Below are 20,000 nucleotides of genomic sequence, written 5' to 3' on the forward strand. Positions count from 1 at the left end.
TATATATATATATATATATATATATATATATATATATATATATATATATATATATATATATAATGTATACACTTGTTGCATTCGAATGGTCTGACGGTATTCACTGTTTTTTCCTTTTATCTTTTTCTTATCCTACAAAGGTTGTTCCTTGCTTTTCTCAAGAAATGAAAATTTATAGAAGAAAGGATGCACAGAATAACTCTCAAAACGAAATTAACACTGAATCTAGACTGTTGTTTATGATTATTTTTGCATACCTGTCAATGTATATGGGCAATGCATAAAAGAAAAGTCTTATAATTTCTTTTTTTGGTTTGATGATTTTACAAAGAAACCATAGCCGTGTGCTACCAAAGTTAAACTGGACTTCTGAAAGTAGTTATAGTAAGTAATATTTGCTGATTAAATGATTATTTTATTTGCTGTTTTCAGAGTACTCATGTTACGCACCACCCACATCATGATCACTTTCTAGATTATTATTATTATTATTATTATTATTATTATTATTAGTGCCAGTGCATGGGATTTCGAAGAATATATTTCGCTGTACTTTGGCAACACGACTGCGGGAAAACTGCCACAGAAAAATGAGATGTGATTCACTTTAACATTGCATTCATGGGCTAATTTTCCTTCTCTTTTTAACCAGTATAGCAATACCTTGCTAATATGGAATGAATATTGTTAGATTGGAGTCTTGCCTTCTTGATTTGGTTTTGTAAGATGAGGAAAATTGGAATTTCATTGGAATACACTAGTGCGAAAATTTTATACCAAAAGCAATAAGGACATTAGAGATGGATTGACAGGATTCCTCTTCTCCCCACTTCAAAATTCATGATTTCTTTTATAACATGATGGCTGTCTTTCATTACGATTCGAACTTTTGGTGCAATTATTTTTTAGGATCCTGGTATGTTTCCTCCGATAAGCAAAGCAAGAAACATGGACATAAAATATCCGTATTAGTATGGTCACAGCGTTCAGCGTTCATTTTTTTGCCGTAGATATCACTGAAGCAGGGTCACTCAAAACCAAATTTGATCATAATTGGCGAAATACAAACGGTGGACAGAGCGGAAAAGATGAAAAGTAACTTTTGATCTACTTTGACCTTGTGGAGTGTGATGTAAGTGCAAAATACCTGATTGGAGAGAACATACCCAGAGCATGAGGTACTGAAAAAACTTTACCGGGTAAACAGCGGCACTATTGCGGGAAAGAGGGTTCTTGCGCTAATTACCCATAGGTAGTTTTATATATCAAAGAAAATTATTTCACACCAATGTTAGAAATGCCGGACAGTCTCAGTCCTACACTCGCATTGGGCACGTAGACCTCTGCCATGCTGGATACATGAAAACTTTAGCTTCACTCTTCATTAGGATATTGCCGCAGAATTTTCCAGTTGGTGCCATTTTTCCCATCAAGTGGATTCCCTGCGGAGTTTATTACTGAACTTGAACGAGACCTGCAGACTTTATTTTACTTGTCTTAAACCAGCTTGACCTGCAATCAAGTTCCACAAGATTTTTTGAAGTCTGCCTATAAGTGAATATGACTTGTTAAAGTCTCGAATGGATGCTGCCCCGGGAAGTAGCCAGCCCAATATTCAGGATTACCTATAGCACAGATGACATAATTTGGCGGAATTTCGTTGCTGAGGCGGGGTGAAGTCCTCACATCATGGAAAAGTGGGGACCTCGCTTGTCCTCAAACTGCTGTAGAACTATTAAGGTACGTGTACACTATATATTTTAGCTAGATTTGCTCTAGCTAGAGCTATCTAAATAGTGTAAACATTAGTGAGAGTGGTCTAGCTAGACTTAATCTCCGATTTCGGTAGAGTTGTTGTAGTGTAGCTATCTTTGTAGTGGACACGAGGTGGAGAGCACGTACCGAGACTGCTTTAGATCTGTTTGTGGACTTGAATAGATTTTTTCGATCTAGGGCGAGAACTGCTGTATAACGTGAGAAATGTGATGTCCAGTGAGAAATGGAAATGGGACAGTGATCAGACAGCATCACTGTACAGTACAGCAATCTGAGAGGTTCCCATACCTCTGGAATGTGTCGTTGATGCAGTACCGCAGTAAAGAAAAGAAGGCAATTGCTACAGAAGAAATAGTAAAGACATTAAATATTCCTGAATCACAAATCACACGAAAGCGTCACAGTCTGCGTTGCCAAATGAACAGTGAAATGAAGAAAATAAAAAAGAAGAAAAGTAACATGGGGACTGATGATTTGACTGTGAAAAGTTCTTGGGAATTCTTCAACTCCTTCGCGACTAACGTCGCAGCTGCAGCAACTACTGTAGGTGCCTGGACCTTGACATCTCACCATGGAGTCTCTCAAGTCTGACTGAGAGAGACTTCCTGGGCAAACACACTCCAATGTACACTAACGGTAGAGCAGTGTCGCTAGATTTAATCTGCCACCACTATATCGAAGCTTTAGGGAGAGCAAATTGTGGTGTAGTGTACACACACTTTAGGTTAGTCTCACTAGAGGAAGCCAGGTTTAGCTAGATTTTAATCAACAGTTTACACGTACCTTTAGATCACATGCTCAGCTTTTCTGAGCACTGAACTGAATATACCACCACTTCGGAACTTTAACTCGTATGTTACTTAAAGTTTAATATTTTTCATTTTCGTGTTTTTCAGCAAGTTTTGTTTGCTTAAATTTGTTTCCATGTTAGAAATATAATTTTAAATACAGTCTTAAACGGTCTGATAAACTGCGTGATATGTAAGTCTTGTTTTCTTTCCTTAATATTCTGAAGTGTTCTTTATTCACTTACTTGATTTTTCCGCTGAGCGCTGAGGTTCGCAGAAACAAATGTTCTGAGAAAGCTACACAGAGAGTTGGGGGTGTGATGAGGATAGACACTAGACCGTATAAATTGTGCGTACACCATTTATTTATTACTAACGTTCTTAATTGACATTTAAAATCTCGACCCAATAAGGGTTTCAGCACCGGCGAAGGCAGTTTCCAATTAAGCTATTATCTCAGGAATGAAAAGCCTATGGGTAGTTAGATCGCTTTTTTATTTCTTCTTTTCTAATCTGTTCGAACCGCTTTCCTTTAATACAGTTCCTGTCATGCAGAAATTGCCTTCTTAAGTATTCATTGCTCATGTGTGTCACTATACACAATCATATTTCAAGATGGTCTTTCTTCAAATGTTTCGCCACCTGTATATCTTTCTCGTATATGAGGTAATAATATAAGCCAATGGAGACTGTATTCTCAAACCTTTTAGCTAATTAGCCGATCATATAATCCATTTTGTATATAGATGGTTTGAAGCTCTTGACAACCTCAGTTCCATCTGGAATACGTGTTCTTGTCTTTTTAAGCATATTTACAGTATAAATGAAGACTCTCTCTCTCTCTCTCTCTCTCTCTCTCTCTCTCTCTCTCTTATGAAGTTACAATTAGATATTGTGTTTTTAGTGTGAATATATATATATATATATATATATATATATATATATATATATATATATATATATATATATATATATATATATATATATATATATATATATATATATATGTATGTATGTATGTATATATATTATATTACCATATATACATATACATACTTATCACAATAAAACACAGTAAAGTATGTTATTGTAAATTCATAAGTGAGAGAGTGAGAGGAGACAGTAACACTGATAGGAACTTCGTTTTTACCATAAAAGTGCTTGAAACGACGGAGCACATTCCAAATGCGTAGTTGAATTGAAGTTGTCAAGGGCTTCAAACAATCTGTATACAAAATAGATTACATGATCGGCTAAGTAGCCAAAAAGTTTAAGAATACAGGCGCCATCGCTAATGGGCATTATCGTAGTTACGAGAAAGATAGACAGGTGAAAGAACATCTGAAGAAAGTCCCTTAGATATAAATGTGTATAGCGACACACGTAAGCAATTACCTAAGGAAATTTCAAACAGTCGTGATGTAGAGAAATAACAATATTAAAATAACCGAAGTATTTATGAGCTTTTTATGAAACATTCCAAATCAGCTTTAAAAGTGCAATTTTAATAACAAATTTGTTATTGCTCTTGTTCATGTGAGGCGGTCAGTCTTGATATGACGATATTCTTTTTCATATTCTTGCAGTCCCAGTGCTGATTTACGATGAAACCCGGTGCAGTGAAAAGCATAGGTTTCCGAAATCGGCTGACCTAACGTAGAGTGTATTTGTGTCAAACAGACGCGATTAGGAACGTTTTCGTATCTGTGTTAGTCAGCGATTCAAAAGCAAATTGGTGTTCTCTTATAAGGACGCGAATAGAAAACGAGCATATTGTAGAGCGGATTCTAACATATTTGATTTTCCTGTCTCCCAAAAGTTTATGTCGTTAATATATTCATTAAAGATATTATGTCATTAGTATGAAACATAATATTTATGGTCTGTGGTGATGACATGTAATTATGTAGGTAAAACTAAAGACAACTACAGCGCCCCTCTGGTTCGGTAACTACCAGTTTACGTGCAAAATGGGCCAAGTGTTCAGTAACAGCCCCGTGGGGATTATAAAAAAAATATAAACAATAGACGGAAAATATCATAAACATAAAAAAGTCAAACATCAAAAAAAATATAACAAAAACATAAACAAAAGACATAAATACCAGGAAAAATTAAACAAAAGTCCGCAACTGCTGGGAACCTGGCCGCTGTAGAGTCTTCAGTATTACCATTTTGTCGCCTATATTACTAATACAGTAGTTAATTCCTGTGAACATTTTGCCTCACGTTACTAATAATGTAGTTATTCATGTGAAAAGTATATTGGAAATACAAGACAAAACTGAAAAAAAGTGAGATTGAGTAAATAGATGATCAGTTTACTTGGAAAATGTAGACTATTCAAGTTTGATTTTGTTATATTATAAGAGCAGGAACTTTACTTAGAAGTTCTTTATTTTCATTTTTCCCTTGAGCTTCTTGAACAGAAAATACTAGTTAGTACAGCAGAAATAAACCATGTTCCCAGGGGTTTCAATGTAATGATCGTACCTTGTGTACAGAAATTTAAGAAATTGGATCATGTAGGTTATGACATGGTACCCTTCCGTCCTATATCTCTATTTTTGTCGTTTAATGTGAGGCATGAATGCCAAAAAAGTTGCTTGTTTCCCCACCCCCATTGAAAACTTTCATAAACTGCATTAGATTTTCACTTATTAATCTTCGTGAAATAATCCTTAGAATTGAACCTGATTTCACGCTGTCATTAGTTAATACATTGTGGTATATATAAAGTTCATTTGCGTACAGTACCTAGTTTGTCAAAGATTGACGCCCTTTTGGACAGCATAAAAAACAAAGCATTCTTTTAGAGATTGTGTTTGGAATGTCCTCGTCACCCCCTTTGTGTAGAAATGTGTTCACAGTTCATGTGCAGTATTGTTAAAAGTAGTCTTTCTACCCATGAGAGGTTGTTCCTTTGATGGAATATTGTGAGGATTTCTTACTAATGAACGGCAATGACCAGCAGTTGAAGAGTAATTTTTATTGTTGCTACAACACGTTCCAGTAACAAAGCTTATGAAAGGCAGCTTGAGTTCTTAGCTTCGTCCTAGATTTCATGTATCCTCAGAGGAGATTTTGCTGACGTATACACATACCATCCAGCTTAGATTAAAAGAGACTAAAAGAACGTGCCATGTACAGTGTTTATTTTGGCTAGCCATGCCTTGACGTGAGTTAGAGTTATTGGACACGCACAAGAAAAGGAAGTATGGTAATGTGAATGCTGACAGGTCAAATTCCCTGTTCATGTTTCTTTTCCTTATTGAAAGAGGAATGTTGTTTTCCACGTTCGTAAGAGAGGCATGACTTACTGCTGCTTTTGATGTATACTTTGTCTAGTAGCTTTGGGAAAACTAATTGAGGGGAGCAAAGTATAATGAGCCTTTTCAGTGTTGTCACTGCTTTACTTAAAATAAAAAGTAAATGATAAAGTGGACTTGCCATTTTTGTTATCTATATAAAACTGTATATTTCTTCTAATTTGTGATACCTAAGATAGCTTTACTAAATTTTGATATACTTTAGTTACAGTTGAGGAACTTCTGCAAGTGGAGAATGGAAGGTAATTCAATTTTCTTATTACCACCTGGAAAGAAACGGATTAATCTTTACTAGATATACAAGAATGGGGAATATTCGTGAAGTACGGTAATTTACTCATTTCATTCTTGGCCATATGTTTGAGCTTTTATCACTTCTTGAAAGTTGTCCTTTTTAAAACACTAGTATATTTGTTCATCCTTGACTGTTTATCCTGATTGAAACCAGATGATTTGGTATTATCCATAATCTTTGATATTCCATAAACTTTTAATGGATGTTTGGGTCGAAAATGAAGAGCTACATGTACTGAGTTTTCCTTGGTATGTTGGTATTGAGTTATGGCGCTGAAATAATTATATCTCGAACTTTATTGCTTGGTTATAAGGTTGGATGTCTCTCAACAGACATAGGAAAATGTTTAGTTAGTTATCCAGCTTTCCTTCCAGAATTATATTTAACAGGTCAGTAGCCTAATTGCCAGAGTGGACAATGTACAGTTGTCATTAATTTTTGGCTTTTAGTCTTATTTATTTCCTCGTTAGGAAAATTATTTATCGTAAAGGGAAAATGATCGCTGAAATAGTTACGTATCTTATTACACAGGTATTGACGACTTTTTTTTCTGTACGGAGATATTGCAACCAAAACATGAAACAGTAATGTTAGTACAAAAGCATCACTAACTTCGGCTGCGCATTAAGAAAAGTAGCAAGAAAGTACATCTCGATCGTATTTGACAAGAGTTGTATTACTGTTGTAGATAACCACTTCTGAAAATCCATTTTCAGCAAGAGGATGAAGATACATGGAAATGGATTTTTTACGTGTACCTGCACGAGAGATGCCTTCTTAAAAAAGAAAGTCAGATTCGGTAGCCAGTCGAGTCTTTTGTTGTCTTTTGTTTCTCGGCTTTTAATTACCCAATTTATCAGTCACAATAATGACAAGTATAGTGTCGTGGTTTACGTGTATGTGTTTATCTAAGGAACTGTTTAAACTAAAGAATGACCTTGGAAAATTTCCTAGTCCGTTTAATGGAAATATTAAATACCTTGCCGTGATTTACACTAGTGCAAAAATCTTATCACTTGATTCGGATATTTCGTTTTTTTTTTTTTTCAGTCTTTGTGAGCTCTCGCACACATCAGTGTTCTTGGGTTCCAGAGATAAGTGGTTATCTTGTTTTACTATCTCCAGACAAATGAGAATTGACGTCAAAACTGGTACCTAGCGATAGTTGTTGCGTTTACTTACCAGTAACCCACATTAATGGAATATCAATAACCTTGTTAATTTTTTTATAGTCCTTCCAGATATCATAGATTTCTTTATCAAAAACAAATGAAAAATCAAATTTTTTCCATTGAAATTGTATTACAAAACTGAAATAAGAATTGCATTTTTTCTCTCATCATGCTTGTGTTTACAGAGGAGGTGAAAAAATCTGATGCTAAAGTTAGTGTTAGTGTCTTGTGTTCACATTCATCACTTCTGTGTACTGTACAGATAAAAGTAAATACATCAGTGTGGCTCTGCAATACTTATCTGGTTATCTTATTGCTTCGTGAGTGAAGAATCTTTCCCAGAGAATAAATATATGTGATGCTAAACATAATTGCAAATACGACGCTGATTTTAAGGCATTATAAGTGAGATGCTGCACTGTGATGTTGATGGTGTGATTGGGTGGCTGGCCAGGGTTTGTTATGTATGTCTGGATGAGGGAAAGATTTTTAAGGAATGGTTAAGATAAATAATTGTTTAGTTGCATAAAAGACAGTAAGATATAGAGGCACTGTATTTCTTAGTAAAAGGGGGTAGGTGTATGGGAGAATCTAGATTGAGAATGTAAGACAGGTAACAGAAGAATTGGTAGGGAGAGAGGTGTGAGTTTAAACAAGAAAGGGTGTATGTGGATCAAGTGCGTGTTATGAACCAGTTGTACAAGAAGTTTGAAAATAAAGGTGGAAAACTGTATGTTGCGTCCATGGACGTAGAAAAGGCTCATGATAAAATCAGTAAAAGGGCAATGTGGGAAGCATTGAAGATATATGTGAACACGAGTAAGGTTCGGAGGGTAAATGGGGACCAAGCAGATGGACCAATATACTGTATGTTATAATATGGATGGTCGAAGGAAAGAAGCTGTTAGGTCATATGGGTATTTAGAAGTAAACATAACAGATGATGGTAGGATAAGAGAATAGGTGATTCACATAATAGGCGAGGCAAAAAAGGAAACATTTCGTGTGCAGAAGATTTCAGAGACTAGGATTTTTTGTGGAAGTTAAGATGGGAATACACGAAGGTGCTGTTTAGCCAGTATACTTTCTTCTTCCAATTTTTATTACATGCCTTCTTTTTCTAATTCACCCTTCTTTTGGTCACCGTATCCGTCTTCCTGTATCCTTGTACATGATCTTATGTCTAGCAAGTGCACCTCTCTCTCTCTCTCTCTCTCTCTCTCTCTCTCTCTCTCTCTCTCTCTCTCTCTCTCTCCTCAGAAAGTGCCCCAGTGTTTGGGGCACCTTCATAAATCAATAACCTCCACCCACTTCTGTTCTCGCCATTATATTCATCAGTTTGCTTTTTTTTTTTTATCTACTCGCTATCTATAATCTAACAAGCTTTTTCTCACTATTTTCCCTCTCCAAAGTATCAATATAAATATTTTTCTTTGAAAACGGTGTATATCCAACAATCAAGACCCTTTCCAAAAATATTTCCTTGAGACACTGCATTCATTTGTGCACTAGCTTCTTATGTAATCGCATGCCATCTCTATCTGTGCTACCCATATATTTAAATAATCGTAGCACAACCACCCTTTCATGCTCTCCAAGTAATGCATAGCACAGATTCAGGTTCTTCCAAACACACACTTTCATTCTTCTTCCTTTCCAGTCCTTGAACTAACACGCTGGTATTTTTTCCAGTTGTCTCCAGAGTCTCCCAGATTCACAACTGTTACGCCTAACCTAGATCTACACCTTCCTGTAATTTCAGACTTAGTCACCCTTTGTCCTTGCATTCTTGAACACCATGCTTTTCGTCCTCAATTCCAGACACGGTCGCCCTTTGTCTTGCATTCCTGAACACGGTGTTCTTTGTTTCACTCAAGGTCGAAACACCTATTTTTCTATCCAGAAACAAATAAGGAATCTTAACATCTCCTGTCTCCTGCACCACATCCACGCACGTTCAGAACACACAATGCATTTTCTTTTTACATTTCTGGTTTTTGCATACGTGTCCGTATTCAGTCTAGTAGTTCCCGGCCTCGCCTCACCAAAAAGAGTCTCGAGATCATTCCCGGGAGAAGAATAGGTTTAAAAAAAAATTGTGTTGGTTTAAGGAATGGATGATGTTTCTCTATAGTACGTAGTCGACTGTGACGGGACGCAAAACCACAATCTGCACCCACCTCTTTTAGGGGCATATATATATATATATATATATATATATATATATATATATATATATATATATATATATATATATATATATATATATATATATATTATATATTATATATATATATTATATATATATATATATATATATATATATATATATATATATATATATATATATATATATATATATATATATATATATAAATCTTTAAAAGAGGTAAAAGAGGTGGCTTACTGTTTGTAGTCTTATGTCTCAACCTCAACCTCGACACTAATATATATATATATATATATATATATATATATATATATATATATATATATATATATATATATATATATATATATATATATATATATACACATACATACATACACACACACACACACAGAGCGGAAAATACGGGCTAGCCAGATGCGAAGGAGAGAACACAAGAAAAAGGAAAAAGATTGAAGAAGGATGGTGCTTAAGCCATTGAGGAGGCGATGGTCCTACCTCTATGAAGAAGAATGATTATGAGATTTAGGAAGAGTAGAAAAAGGGAAGAAATTTCATTGTTTTAATAGTAGAAATTAAATAACTGGAATAATCGAGTCGTGTAATCCTGAGGATCGCTGACTTAAGTAAAGTTATTGTGCTACGGGATTGAAAGTCATCAAAATTCACAGTATGACTTGAACACCCAATTTATTACGGTAAAGATTTGCTTACGTGTTTCTATTGTGTTACTGCAACCAACTAAATTGCTAGTTATGTAATTAGTAAATGTGCAATTATCTTTTTTCTTTATTCACTAAAAACTGTGGTCCTTTTCAGTCCTTGCTTGTTCGTCTTTTCCAAAATAATCCTTTTTTTTTTATGGATATTGTGACAAAGTTGAAAGTCGTTTAAGTAACGAAAAATGTTAGTATAAAATCGTAAAACAAGTTCAATTTGTAACGACAAATTATTTTGGGATTGTCCAGCGTAAAGGCCTCAATTAACCAGGAACTAGGTTGATGTTCTACTTCCCCCTCTGTTTTGCCATTTCATTATATATAAAACGCCCTTTTCGTCCTTTGCTTAATCTTCCTTTCATTTTGTTATTGGGAGTTATTGTAGGTCAGACTCGGGTGAAAGATCGTGTTTGTCTTGACACGTAACATCGATAAAATCATCAGACATGCATCAATATTTCAAGAGGAAAGAATCGCAAACAGTAACCTCAGAGGAGTCATTAATTACGTGTTACAAAGAGTCATGGGACGGTTCCTTTTCTCCTGTCAGGCGTTCAGTTTAAGAACGGTAAACTAAACGATTGATGGACCCAACTTGCCACTTTGGTTGGATGGTAGAGGTCATGGAAGGCAGTATTTTGCTGAGTCCATTCGATACAAATCTATTACATGAAAGTAGGGCAGGCGAAGATTGCACATCTACAGCTAACAATGTCGAGAAAGGTTGTTGCGAAAAGTCACGGCTATTCGATAGAAAGAAGTCAGGGGTGAAAGTGATTAATAGGAAAATCATATACCCTTATTCGTCCTGTATTTTTCTATTCCAAGAACGGTAAGGAGGTCAAGAGTTTAGTTTCTGAATGACTAACCCTACCGTTGGTATCGTCATCATAGTAATGCATTTTTCATTTTAAGTTAATGGGTTTGTTTTTTTAGCCTACATATGAATATCAAAGACAGAGAATTTTAATTACATGTTTGCCAACGAGAACAAAATTGTAGCTTAGATAGCATGTGCTTATTTGTTTAGTGGTTAACAGCCTTGCCTAACCAGCAAGGGGCCCGCCATTGAACTCAAGGGGGATGTTTGGGAATGACCTGATTTGTTTCCTTAGAAAGTGCAGTGTGTTTCAGTTGACCTAAGCTTGGAATTGGTTACCATATAATTAGTGGGTTGTAGCCAAGGTGCAGAACTCATGGGATTAGCAACCTTGTGCAAAAAGTAAAAGAAATTAAAATTATATGTATATATATATATATATATATATATATATATATATATATATATATATATATATATATATATATGTGTGTGTGTGTGTGTGTGTGTGTGTGTGTGTGAGTGTGTGTGTTTATTTATATATAACGTAACCAAAGAGGATACAAAAGTTTTAACTTGACATATTAGCATTCACTTTCAGATTACTTTATTTACTAGAAGTTTCAAACTTTTTCATCAGTTTTTACTCTTTTCACCATCATCATCACTGTTATCACCTGCGAACGTCTGCCTTTCTGTGCACTTTTTTTTTTTTTTCTGTCCCACCAATTAAATATGATACGCATCATTTTCATTGTTTATCACGTGAGCCTATCCATGAACCTGTTCAACAGCCATGGAGGCTTCATAAAACGTTGTCAGAGATTTGTACAACAGTCAAGTCAGACTCCGTCACCAGCCAGAACACAAATGATGCCTTTATCACAAAGTTACACATGTTTAAGATCCTCCATATTGCATTGAGATTATCAGTTGTATAATAAACCTTTTGTATGTTAATGGATGCCCTCATTATCTAATTTATTATACAACGAAAGATAATTTGCCTTGAAATTTCGCTGTCCTCGAGCACTTTTTCAATTTAAAGTAAGTTAGCGATGAAATTTTATTTTCTTCAGGTTGTCCTACTTGCACAGCCTGAACATGCTATACTCGGATTGTAAACTTTTCGTTTTCTCTTTCACTACTTAAAAAATGGAAGTAAATCTATTACAGTTGGTCTTAATAATAACTTTTATCGTTTTTCTGACTGAATTTTACAGTTATTGTTGTCAGTTGAGATCTTTAAGTTTTATATATATATATATATATATATATATATATATATATATATATATATATATATATATATATATATATATATTGGTGTAAACAATACATATTTTCGTATATTTAAGGCTATGAATTGATGCATAATCGATTTTAGTGTAGTGTGTGCTCGTACTGATGATAAGAAAGTTTATGCTGGTTTAATCTCTCACTGTGTTATTTATATTTTATAGATATTATTGGGTGTGAGAATTGATTTATCAATATTATTTGTTCATTAGCAACTGCGCTGGTATTTGCTTTTCGCTTGTAGGTTTGATGCCAGGATGAAATTCTCTTGTATTTATAGCAGCATTCTCCTTTCTTCACATTGGGATGAGTTTATAGGGGCCCCCACTGTTACCTGATAGGGTGAGTTTATATTTTTCTCACAGTTATGTATTAGGTTTCAAATACATTTTGCTGATAGTCTCATAGATTATTATCATTTTGCTTACTGATGAATATATTAGTTTCAACTTCGTTACTGAAAGGTATTTGCTACATATTTTTTCTCATTTCATTTTGTGGCGTTTTACAAAGAGTATTTTAAGTTCTGCTATATTTGTCATGGCCAGCGGGCTGATATTGAAAAAAATGGTGATGCTGAGTTTAATTTATTAAGTACGTGTATTTAGGATCATTGGATGATATAAATGGAAACATGTTGGCATAATGACCATATTTTGTGGCGTCTTTCCGGTTTTCATTTTATATGCCCTGAACGCTTTTGTAAATTAAGTTCTCTTTACACGGGGCTTACTTGGTAGTAGTAATGCTTTCAGTGCTGAATGGTAAGCACTTGTAATCCTGTTTTATTGGTTTATGGTCAGCTAGCAAAAATATTAAGTTTTTCGGCTGATATCGGTTAACAAGATATACTTTGATGTAATTTCATAATTATTTTCTTAAGCTTGCCACTTTTACAATTACATTGACTTTAAGTCTTCGGAGTAATTAGTCAAAATGAAATAAAGGTATAAATAAATCCATCGTTTGCTTCAGTTTATAGTCAGAGTTTTGGTAGTGACAGGTACATTTTCTTTTGTTCTTTTTCCTCTTATGATTTGGCAATAAATTCACTTTACAAGGTAAAATTGCCTTCTTAATACATTTTTAAGTGATAATTTTGCTATGCTGAAATTGATGTTGAAACATCTACAGTTTAAAAAGTGGTGTTCAGTTCATAAACCCACTTTTACCAATGAAAGTTTGACGAAAAAAAGCTTTACAGGGAAGAAATATAGTATATATTTAAATAATATATTACTTAAATATCGTTTTGGAGAAGAAATACTTACATATAAGATTTTGAAACTTGACATAATGTATTCGCAGTCTGTCACAGTGTCCGTTGTCAAAGTACCGCAAGAAAAGTACGTCACAAAGTCATGTGAATGGGATTTCCAGCATAGAATGATTAAATCTTTTATATCTGGGTGTTATTTTTTGCAAACTGGAGCAGTGATGTGGGTTACTTTGCAGAATTGTCTCTACTTATATCTAAGGCCTAAAGTGGTTTTAAAGGTTATGAAGTGAAACCTTGATCCATTTTGCCAAAGCCAACGCGGATGTTTGGTAGAATTCTTCTTATATTTTTTTTTATCGCTTTTGCCTTCTTGGTAGCCATGGCCACTTTTTTTCTTATTTTCATTTTGAGAAATGATAATTGTAACAGACAGTACGCGGAGGTTTCAGCCCAAGGCATATTGCCTTGTAAGTAAACTTGTGTTCTAGTTGTTGTCAGGTTAAGTTACTCAATTAGGAGCCTGGCATCACGCTTAACGAACTGCTGATGTCATAGCGGGTAAGAAATATTGCTTTCACTTCCTCGGTCTTGTATAATGGAGTGAGTTTTTCTAAATCCTGGTTGTGAGCTATATCCGGAAGGACATTCAGCAATCGGAATAACAGATTCTGGAGTAGGATTTAATTGCTTATTCTTGCCGAATAGAACATTTCTTTAGGAACTATGTTGCAAATTCTTTTCATACTTAACCTATCACCAACATTTGCTGTGCTTCTAATGTAATGTCTTTTTGATCAGTTTCACCAGTACTCCTCCGTTATCATAAGAGTGCAGACATAGCCACGGACACATGCAGTTACTTTATTCCGGTTTTAAATTAAAAGAGTGCTCTCTCTCTCTCTCTCTCTCTCTCTCTCTCTCTCTCTCTCTCTCTCTCTCTCTCTCTCTCTCTCTCTCTCTCTCTCCAGGTTGAGATGCTTTTGATTCTGCTTAGTGTATTATTTTTCATTATTGAGAATGTCGTCTGAATATATTTTTCGAGATCTTCACCATTGTGAGCACAATTTTTCAAGAGTGAGGATTTAGTTAGGCGAAGGCCTCTGAATTCTTAGGAGAATCTGATGTTCCGGGGAGCAGTATCTATCTGTACACGATACATATCGTGTATAGATATTCTTTTCCAAAAAGAGTAAACATTTTGACGCCTCCATTCCAACTTCTTTGTTCCCATGTGATCGTGGTCTTCTAATATGCGGTAAGAGGTTTGTCTCCATTGAAGGGAAAAGGCTGTATTGTCCTAATTTCTGTCTGTACCAAGGGTGTTGCCTTCAGTTACTGTTAAATCAATAATGAACCCCCTGTTCAAAAAGTTTATCTCAGCTTATGTATATATATATATATATATATATATATATATATATATATATATATATATATATATACAATATTTATACAATATATATATATATACTTTATATATGTATATATATAAATTTCTGACTCACATCAGGATCGAACCCAGGTCTTTCAAATGAAAAACCAGAGCGCTGCCAACCAGGCCACACGAGTCATAAAAGCAGTTGTAACCTGAGTACAAGTGTACCCAAGGAACTACCTGGACAGGCTAACTGCTTGCATGCCAGCTTGTTTTCCCTAACTTCCCGACTCAGCGGTGACCCAGTTGACAGCATTTCATTCGAATTATCTTTTCTGAGTGATTATGATAGAAATATCAACACACAATTACGTGTGGAACAGAAATAAATTTCTGACTCACATCAGGATCGAACCCAGGTCTTTCAAATGAAAGACCAGAGTGCTGCCAGCCAGGTCACACAAGTCATAAAAGAAGTTGGAACCTGATTACAACTGTACCCAAGAAATTACCTGGGCAAGCTAACTGCTTGCATACTGGTTGCACTCAGGTTCCAACTTCTTTTATGACTTGTGTGGCCTGGTTGGCAGCGCTCAGGTCTTTCATTTGAAAGACCTGGGTTTGATCCCGATGTGAGTCAGAAAGTTATTTCTGTTCCATACGTAATTGTGTGTTGATATTTCTATCATAATCACTCAGAAAAGATAATTTGAATGAAATGCTGTCAATTGGGTCACTGCTGAGTCGGGAAAGTTAGGGGAAACAAGCTGGTATGCAAGCAGTTAGCCTGCCCAGGTAATTCCTTGTGCAAAGTTGTATTCAGGTTCCAACTTCTTTTATGACTTGTGTGGCCTGGTTGGCAGCGCTCTGGTCTTTCATTTGAAAGACCCAAGTTCGATCCTGATGTGAGTCAGAAAATTATTCCTGTTCCACACGTAATTGTGTTGATATTTCTATCATAATCACTCAGAAAGGATAATTCGAATGAAGTACTGTCAGTTGGGTCACTGCTAAGTCGGGAAGTTAGGGAAAGCAAGCTGGTATGCAAACAGTTAGCCTGCCCAGGTAATTCCGTGTGCACAGTTGAACTCAGGTTCCATCTTCTTTTATGACTTGTGTGGCCTGGTTGGCAGCGCTCTGGTCTTTCATTTGAAAGACCTGGGTTCGATCCTGATGTGAGTCAGAAATTTATTTCTGTTCCATTGTGTGTTGATATATACATATATATATATATCCATATATAATATATATATATATATATATATATATATATATATATATATATAATATAATATATATATATATATATATATATATATATATATATATATATATATAAAGTAATCAACATAAGTCACGTGGAACAGAAATAATTTTCTGACTCACATTGGGATGGAACCTATGTCCTTCAGTTGAAAGGCAAGGGCGCTACCAACTGAAGCACACAAGTCATGAAAGAAATTGGAACCTACTGTAAGTACTGCTGTACCTAAGGCTTTTACCTAGGGGGGCTTACTGCCTAGCATACCAGCGAGTTTTACCCAACTTCCCGACTCAGCAGTGACCTAATTGAGAGCATTCGAATTATCCCTTATGATTGAATATGATAGAAGTAACCAGCATAATCTCGTCTGAATATATTTTTAGAGATCTTCACCAGAGATAAATTTCTGAATCACATCGTGATCGAATCCAGGTCTTGCACTTGAAAGGCAAGGGCATTACAAACTGAACCACACAAGTAAAAAATGAAGCTGGAGCCTAAATACCACTGTACCCAAACCTTTACTAGTGCAGACTGACTACCTAGCATGCCCAGGTAAAAGCCTTATGTACAATGGTACTTAGGTTCTTACTTCTTATATGCTTTGTATGGTTCAGTTGTTAGCGCCCTGCCTTTTATTTGAAAGACGGGGTTCTGATCCTGATGTGAGTCAGAATTTTTATGTATATATATATATATATATATATATATATATATATATATATATATATATATATATATATATATATATATATATATAAGTAATCATATACAAATACCAGAGCTAAAAGAGTTGTTCTCTCTCGTGTAATGTAATGTTGAATGGTATTGTTTTTTATCGATGTAAATTTGGCAGCATTCACTAGATTCATGGAAATACGAGGATCATACACCGAAACCTTAATTGCTAGTATCTTTTGGATGCTGTTTCTGCTAAAGGTCCTTGAAAATTTTCATAAGAAGTAAGATAATAACTGTACTTTCATTGAAATGCACATATGGGTCTTGAATTGGAAAGAACATGTCATGGATCATAATGAAACAGTTGAAGAACAACTATTAAATGTTTAATGTGCTATAGGGGTTTGTTTCTTTATATACATTATAATTTGTTTTATCATGCATTTGTAGGATGGTTAACCAGTGGAAGTTGTTCTTGCAGTGGGTCATTTGAACTTTTTCCCGAAATGGATGACTTACATACACACCAGAAGTAGGAAGTCAAATGTCTAAATGGCCTAAATTCCTACAGTCCTTCGTTGACTTTAGGTGTCCCTTATTTATTTTCCACTATTGGTCAGAAATTTGATGCGTATTATCCAAGATTTTCAGATAGTGACCTGCCGTGAACGCATGGTCGGTTTGCAAGAACGCGCGGACGAACCAGCTATTCTCGTTCCTTTCTCCGGGCGATTTAACCCACGCGAGATGATTGCAGGAAAAGAAACCACGCCGATGTTTTGGGAGCCTTGGACGAAATTACTGCGATTCAGCCTTTTTAAGCACCTCATTTCATCTACGAAACAGATGACAGCTTATCAATTTCTTGAAGAAAATAAGTTTTTAGTGTTCAGTAACGATAACAAACCAAGTAAAGCTTGCCACCATTGTGTGTACCGAGTGCTCAGGAAAATTAGAAGACGTTCAGGAAAATAGTTGAATAACTTTGACTCCATGAGAAGGACTGCAGCACCTCTGACTTACAGCTTCATTGATATTCGAAAGAAACTCTATCATGGAATTGTCCATTTGAAGGATGTTCATAAAATGCCAGTAACAGCACTTAGTATACTAAGGAACGATAAGAAAATATCATGAAGGCATAGAAAAAGCCCGAGATAAGAGGAGGGATACGTAACAAAAGAAGAATAAGCAGGAAATCTAAAATACGGAGAAAGTGACTTGATTACGTGAATCTGGATAGCAATGGAGAAGAGGAAGTGAAGGAATCTACGGAGATGGGCATAATGATGGGCAGGGCCAGCTTGAGGTAGTAATGGATGGGGTGAATGGCGAGGTGGGAAATGGAAGGGGGTTAGGGTTGTGGGGAGAGAGAACCAGACGCCTCCTCCTCGTCCTTCCTCACGCCCTCTGCTTCCCATCCCCTCCCTACCCGTGCCGGCTGGAGTGTGTGTGTGTCTGGAAGAGTGTAGTAGAGTTGGAAACCAGTGGTGGCTCCAGTGTGCGTAGAGAGAGAGAAGTGGGTTAGTTGGGTGTTCATCGTCGTGGGACGCGCACACCTGCCTTAGGTTGACTCAAGTCTCTGTGTGAGAGAGACTTATCACGTGGGGTGAGCTGCCGTTCTGCCAGCTACGTAAAGCTCATTCAAGTGTTTGCGCCAAGTCGCTTTTGATTATTTGTGGCATAAACGCAAAATTTCGACGGTTTAAGGTCAAACATTAATAATAATTAATTGTTTTCCATCTAGAGTTAGTGATAGCTGAACCTCATACCATTGCTGTTGTCGGATAAGAAAAATGACACTGTATGCCCTACCAGGCCGATGAACTGTTGGTTTGCCCTAAAAGACTGTTTGGCCTCGTGACTTTTCTGGGTCTTGTCTGGCAAAGAAAAGGATGATATTTTCTAGCCGTTGAAAGTCTGAAATGGAAATTTTGGACATTTTGCGTAATCTTTGAGATGTTACCCTTGCACCCTCTGTCTTGGAGTTTTCACCCCCATTTCGTGGTGGGTGTTTTTGGCATCTAAGTTTAAATGTGCTAATTCGTTTTCCCCTGGTACACGTTTGTTGTGAATATGTTGTGATAAATTTCTTTTGAGCAGGTAGTTAGTTTATATTGATAAAATAATTACTGGATGTAAATTTTCCGTATATTCTTTACAAGGTTTTATGAAAAAGTTGGATGACTTAACGTAATTTTCCTTATATTCTTCATAAGGTGTTATAATAAAGTTAGATGACTTAACGTGAGTAATTTCTTTGAGTGATAAGATAGTTTTAGTCAGATTAATAGCCAGTCATCCATCTAAACAGTATTTGTCAATATTACCTGGTGGCGACCTTTCCTTTCACTTTCTTTCTGAGTTCATGTTGTTTCGGATTCTTCTCCGCCTCACCTGTGAAAATCGTTGTGTCTGTAATCTCTCTTTCATTTTGAAATCCGTCGGGGAATGGAAGGGGATGGGGGAAAGAAGGGAGAGACAATTCGCTGACTCATAAGTAGTCCGACAAGAGGGAAAGTGGGAGAGAATGATACGATGATGATGTAATGATAAAAGAAAGGGAAAGATCCTTGTTTTCCTCCATAACACGATGCGTTATTGGCAGATTTTTTTCTTTATCGCAAAAAAAAGAAAACTATAATACGAGAAGTCTCCTTACGGCAGACCTTATTCCAGTTTGTTGTGGATGGGAAGTGAGTAATTTCTTCTGGAAATTCCCTCGCACACAGATTTCCCATCTACTCCAGGTACCATTACTCTACCCAGCCCCCCTTCCCCGTTATCCAGGCTATGACTGTCCCCTTCCATCCCAGTTTCAGTAACTAGGTGTTGAACTCTGCCACTGAGAAATGAGAGGATGGAATTCCACTGATATAAAGGATATGATAATTAATTTTTTATGACCCGCTATTTTTCTTCACGCTTTCCCGGAGTTTGGATTGTCAGAATGAATATACAGTTGTGTTTGGTTCACTTTATTTGTTATGAATGAGTTGCAGAACTTATTACATTTTAAAACACTCTCAGCTTGCCCAGGTGTGTATTATTAATTTCACGAAAATGTTTATTATTTGTTTGCTTCATGTATAA

At 35.8% G+C, this 20,000-nt stretch overlaps 2 protein-coding genes across 6 annotated transcripts in view; one reads left to right on the forward strand and one right to left on the reverse strand.

The window, feature by feature from the left end:
* The window catches only part of LOC136828660 (protein spaetzle 5-like), a 395,065-nt gene that overhangs the window by 244,285 nt on the left and 130,780 nt on the right, over positions 1–20,000 (forward strand). For 3 of the 5 annotated variants that reach the window (XM_067086712.1, XM_067086711.1, XM_067086714.1), the window contains exon 1: positions 18,384–18,516. The exons of the other annotated variants lie outside the window; for them this stretch is intronic. The gene's annotated coding sequence lies outside the window, so the exon portion shown is untranslated. Of the gene's footprint in view, positions 1–18,383; positions 18,517–20,000 lie in introns of those variants that run through there. 5 annotated transcript variants of the gene reach the window in all.
* Positions 1–20,000, reverse strand: part of LOC136829031 (uncharacterized) — a 55,728-nt gene that overhangs the window by 34,389 nt on the left and 1,339 nt on the right. Inside the window, exon 3 of the mRNA XM_067087418.1 lies at positions 2,810–2,861. Coding sequence (XP_066943519.1) covers positions 2,810–2,861 — 52 coding nt within the window. The remainder of the gene's footprint in view (positions 1–2,809; positions 2,862–20,000) is intronic.

Source organism: Macrobrachium rosenbergii, chromosome 43 (genome assembly GCF_040412425.1).
Source record: "Macrobrachium rosenbergii isolate ZJJX-2024 chromosome 43, ASM4041242v1, whole genome shotgun sequence".
Classification (NCBI taxonomy): domain Eukaryota; kingdom Metazoa; phylum Arthropoda; class Malacostraca; order Decapoda; family Palaemonidae; genus Macrobrachium; species Macrobrachium rosenbergii.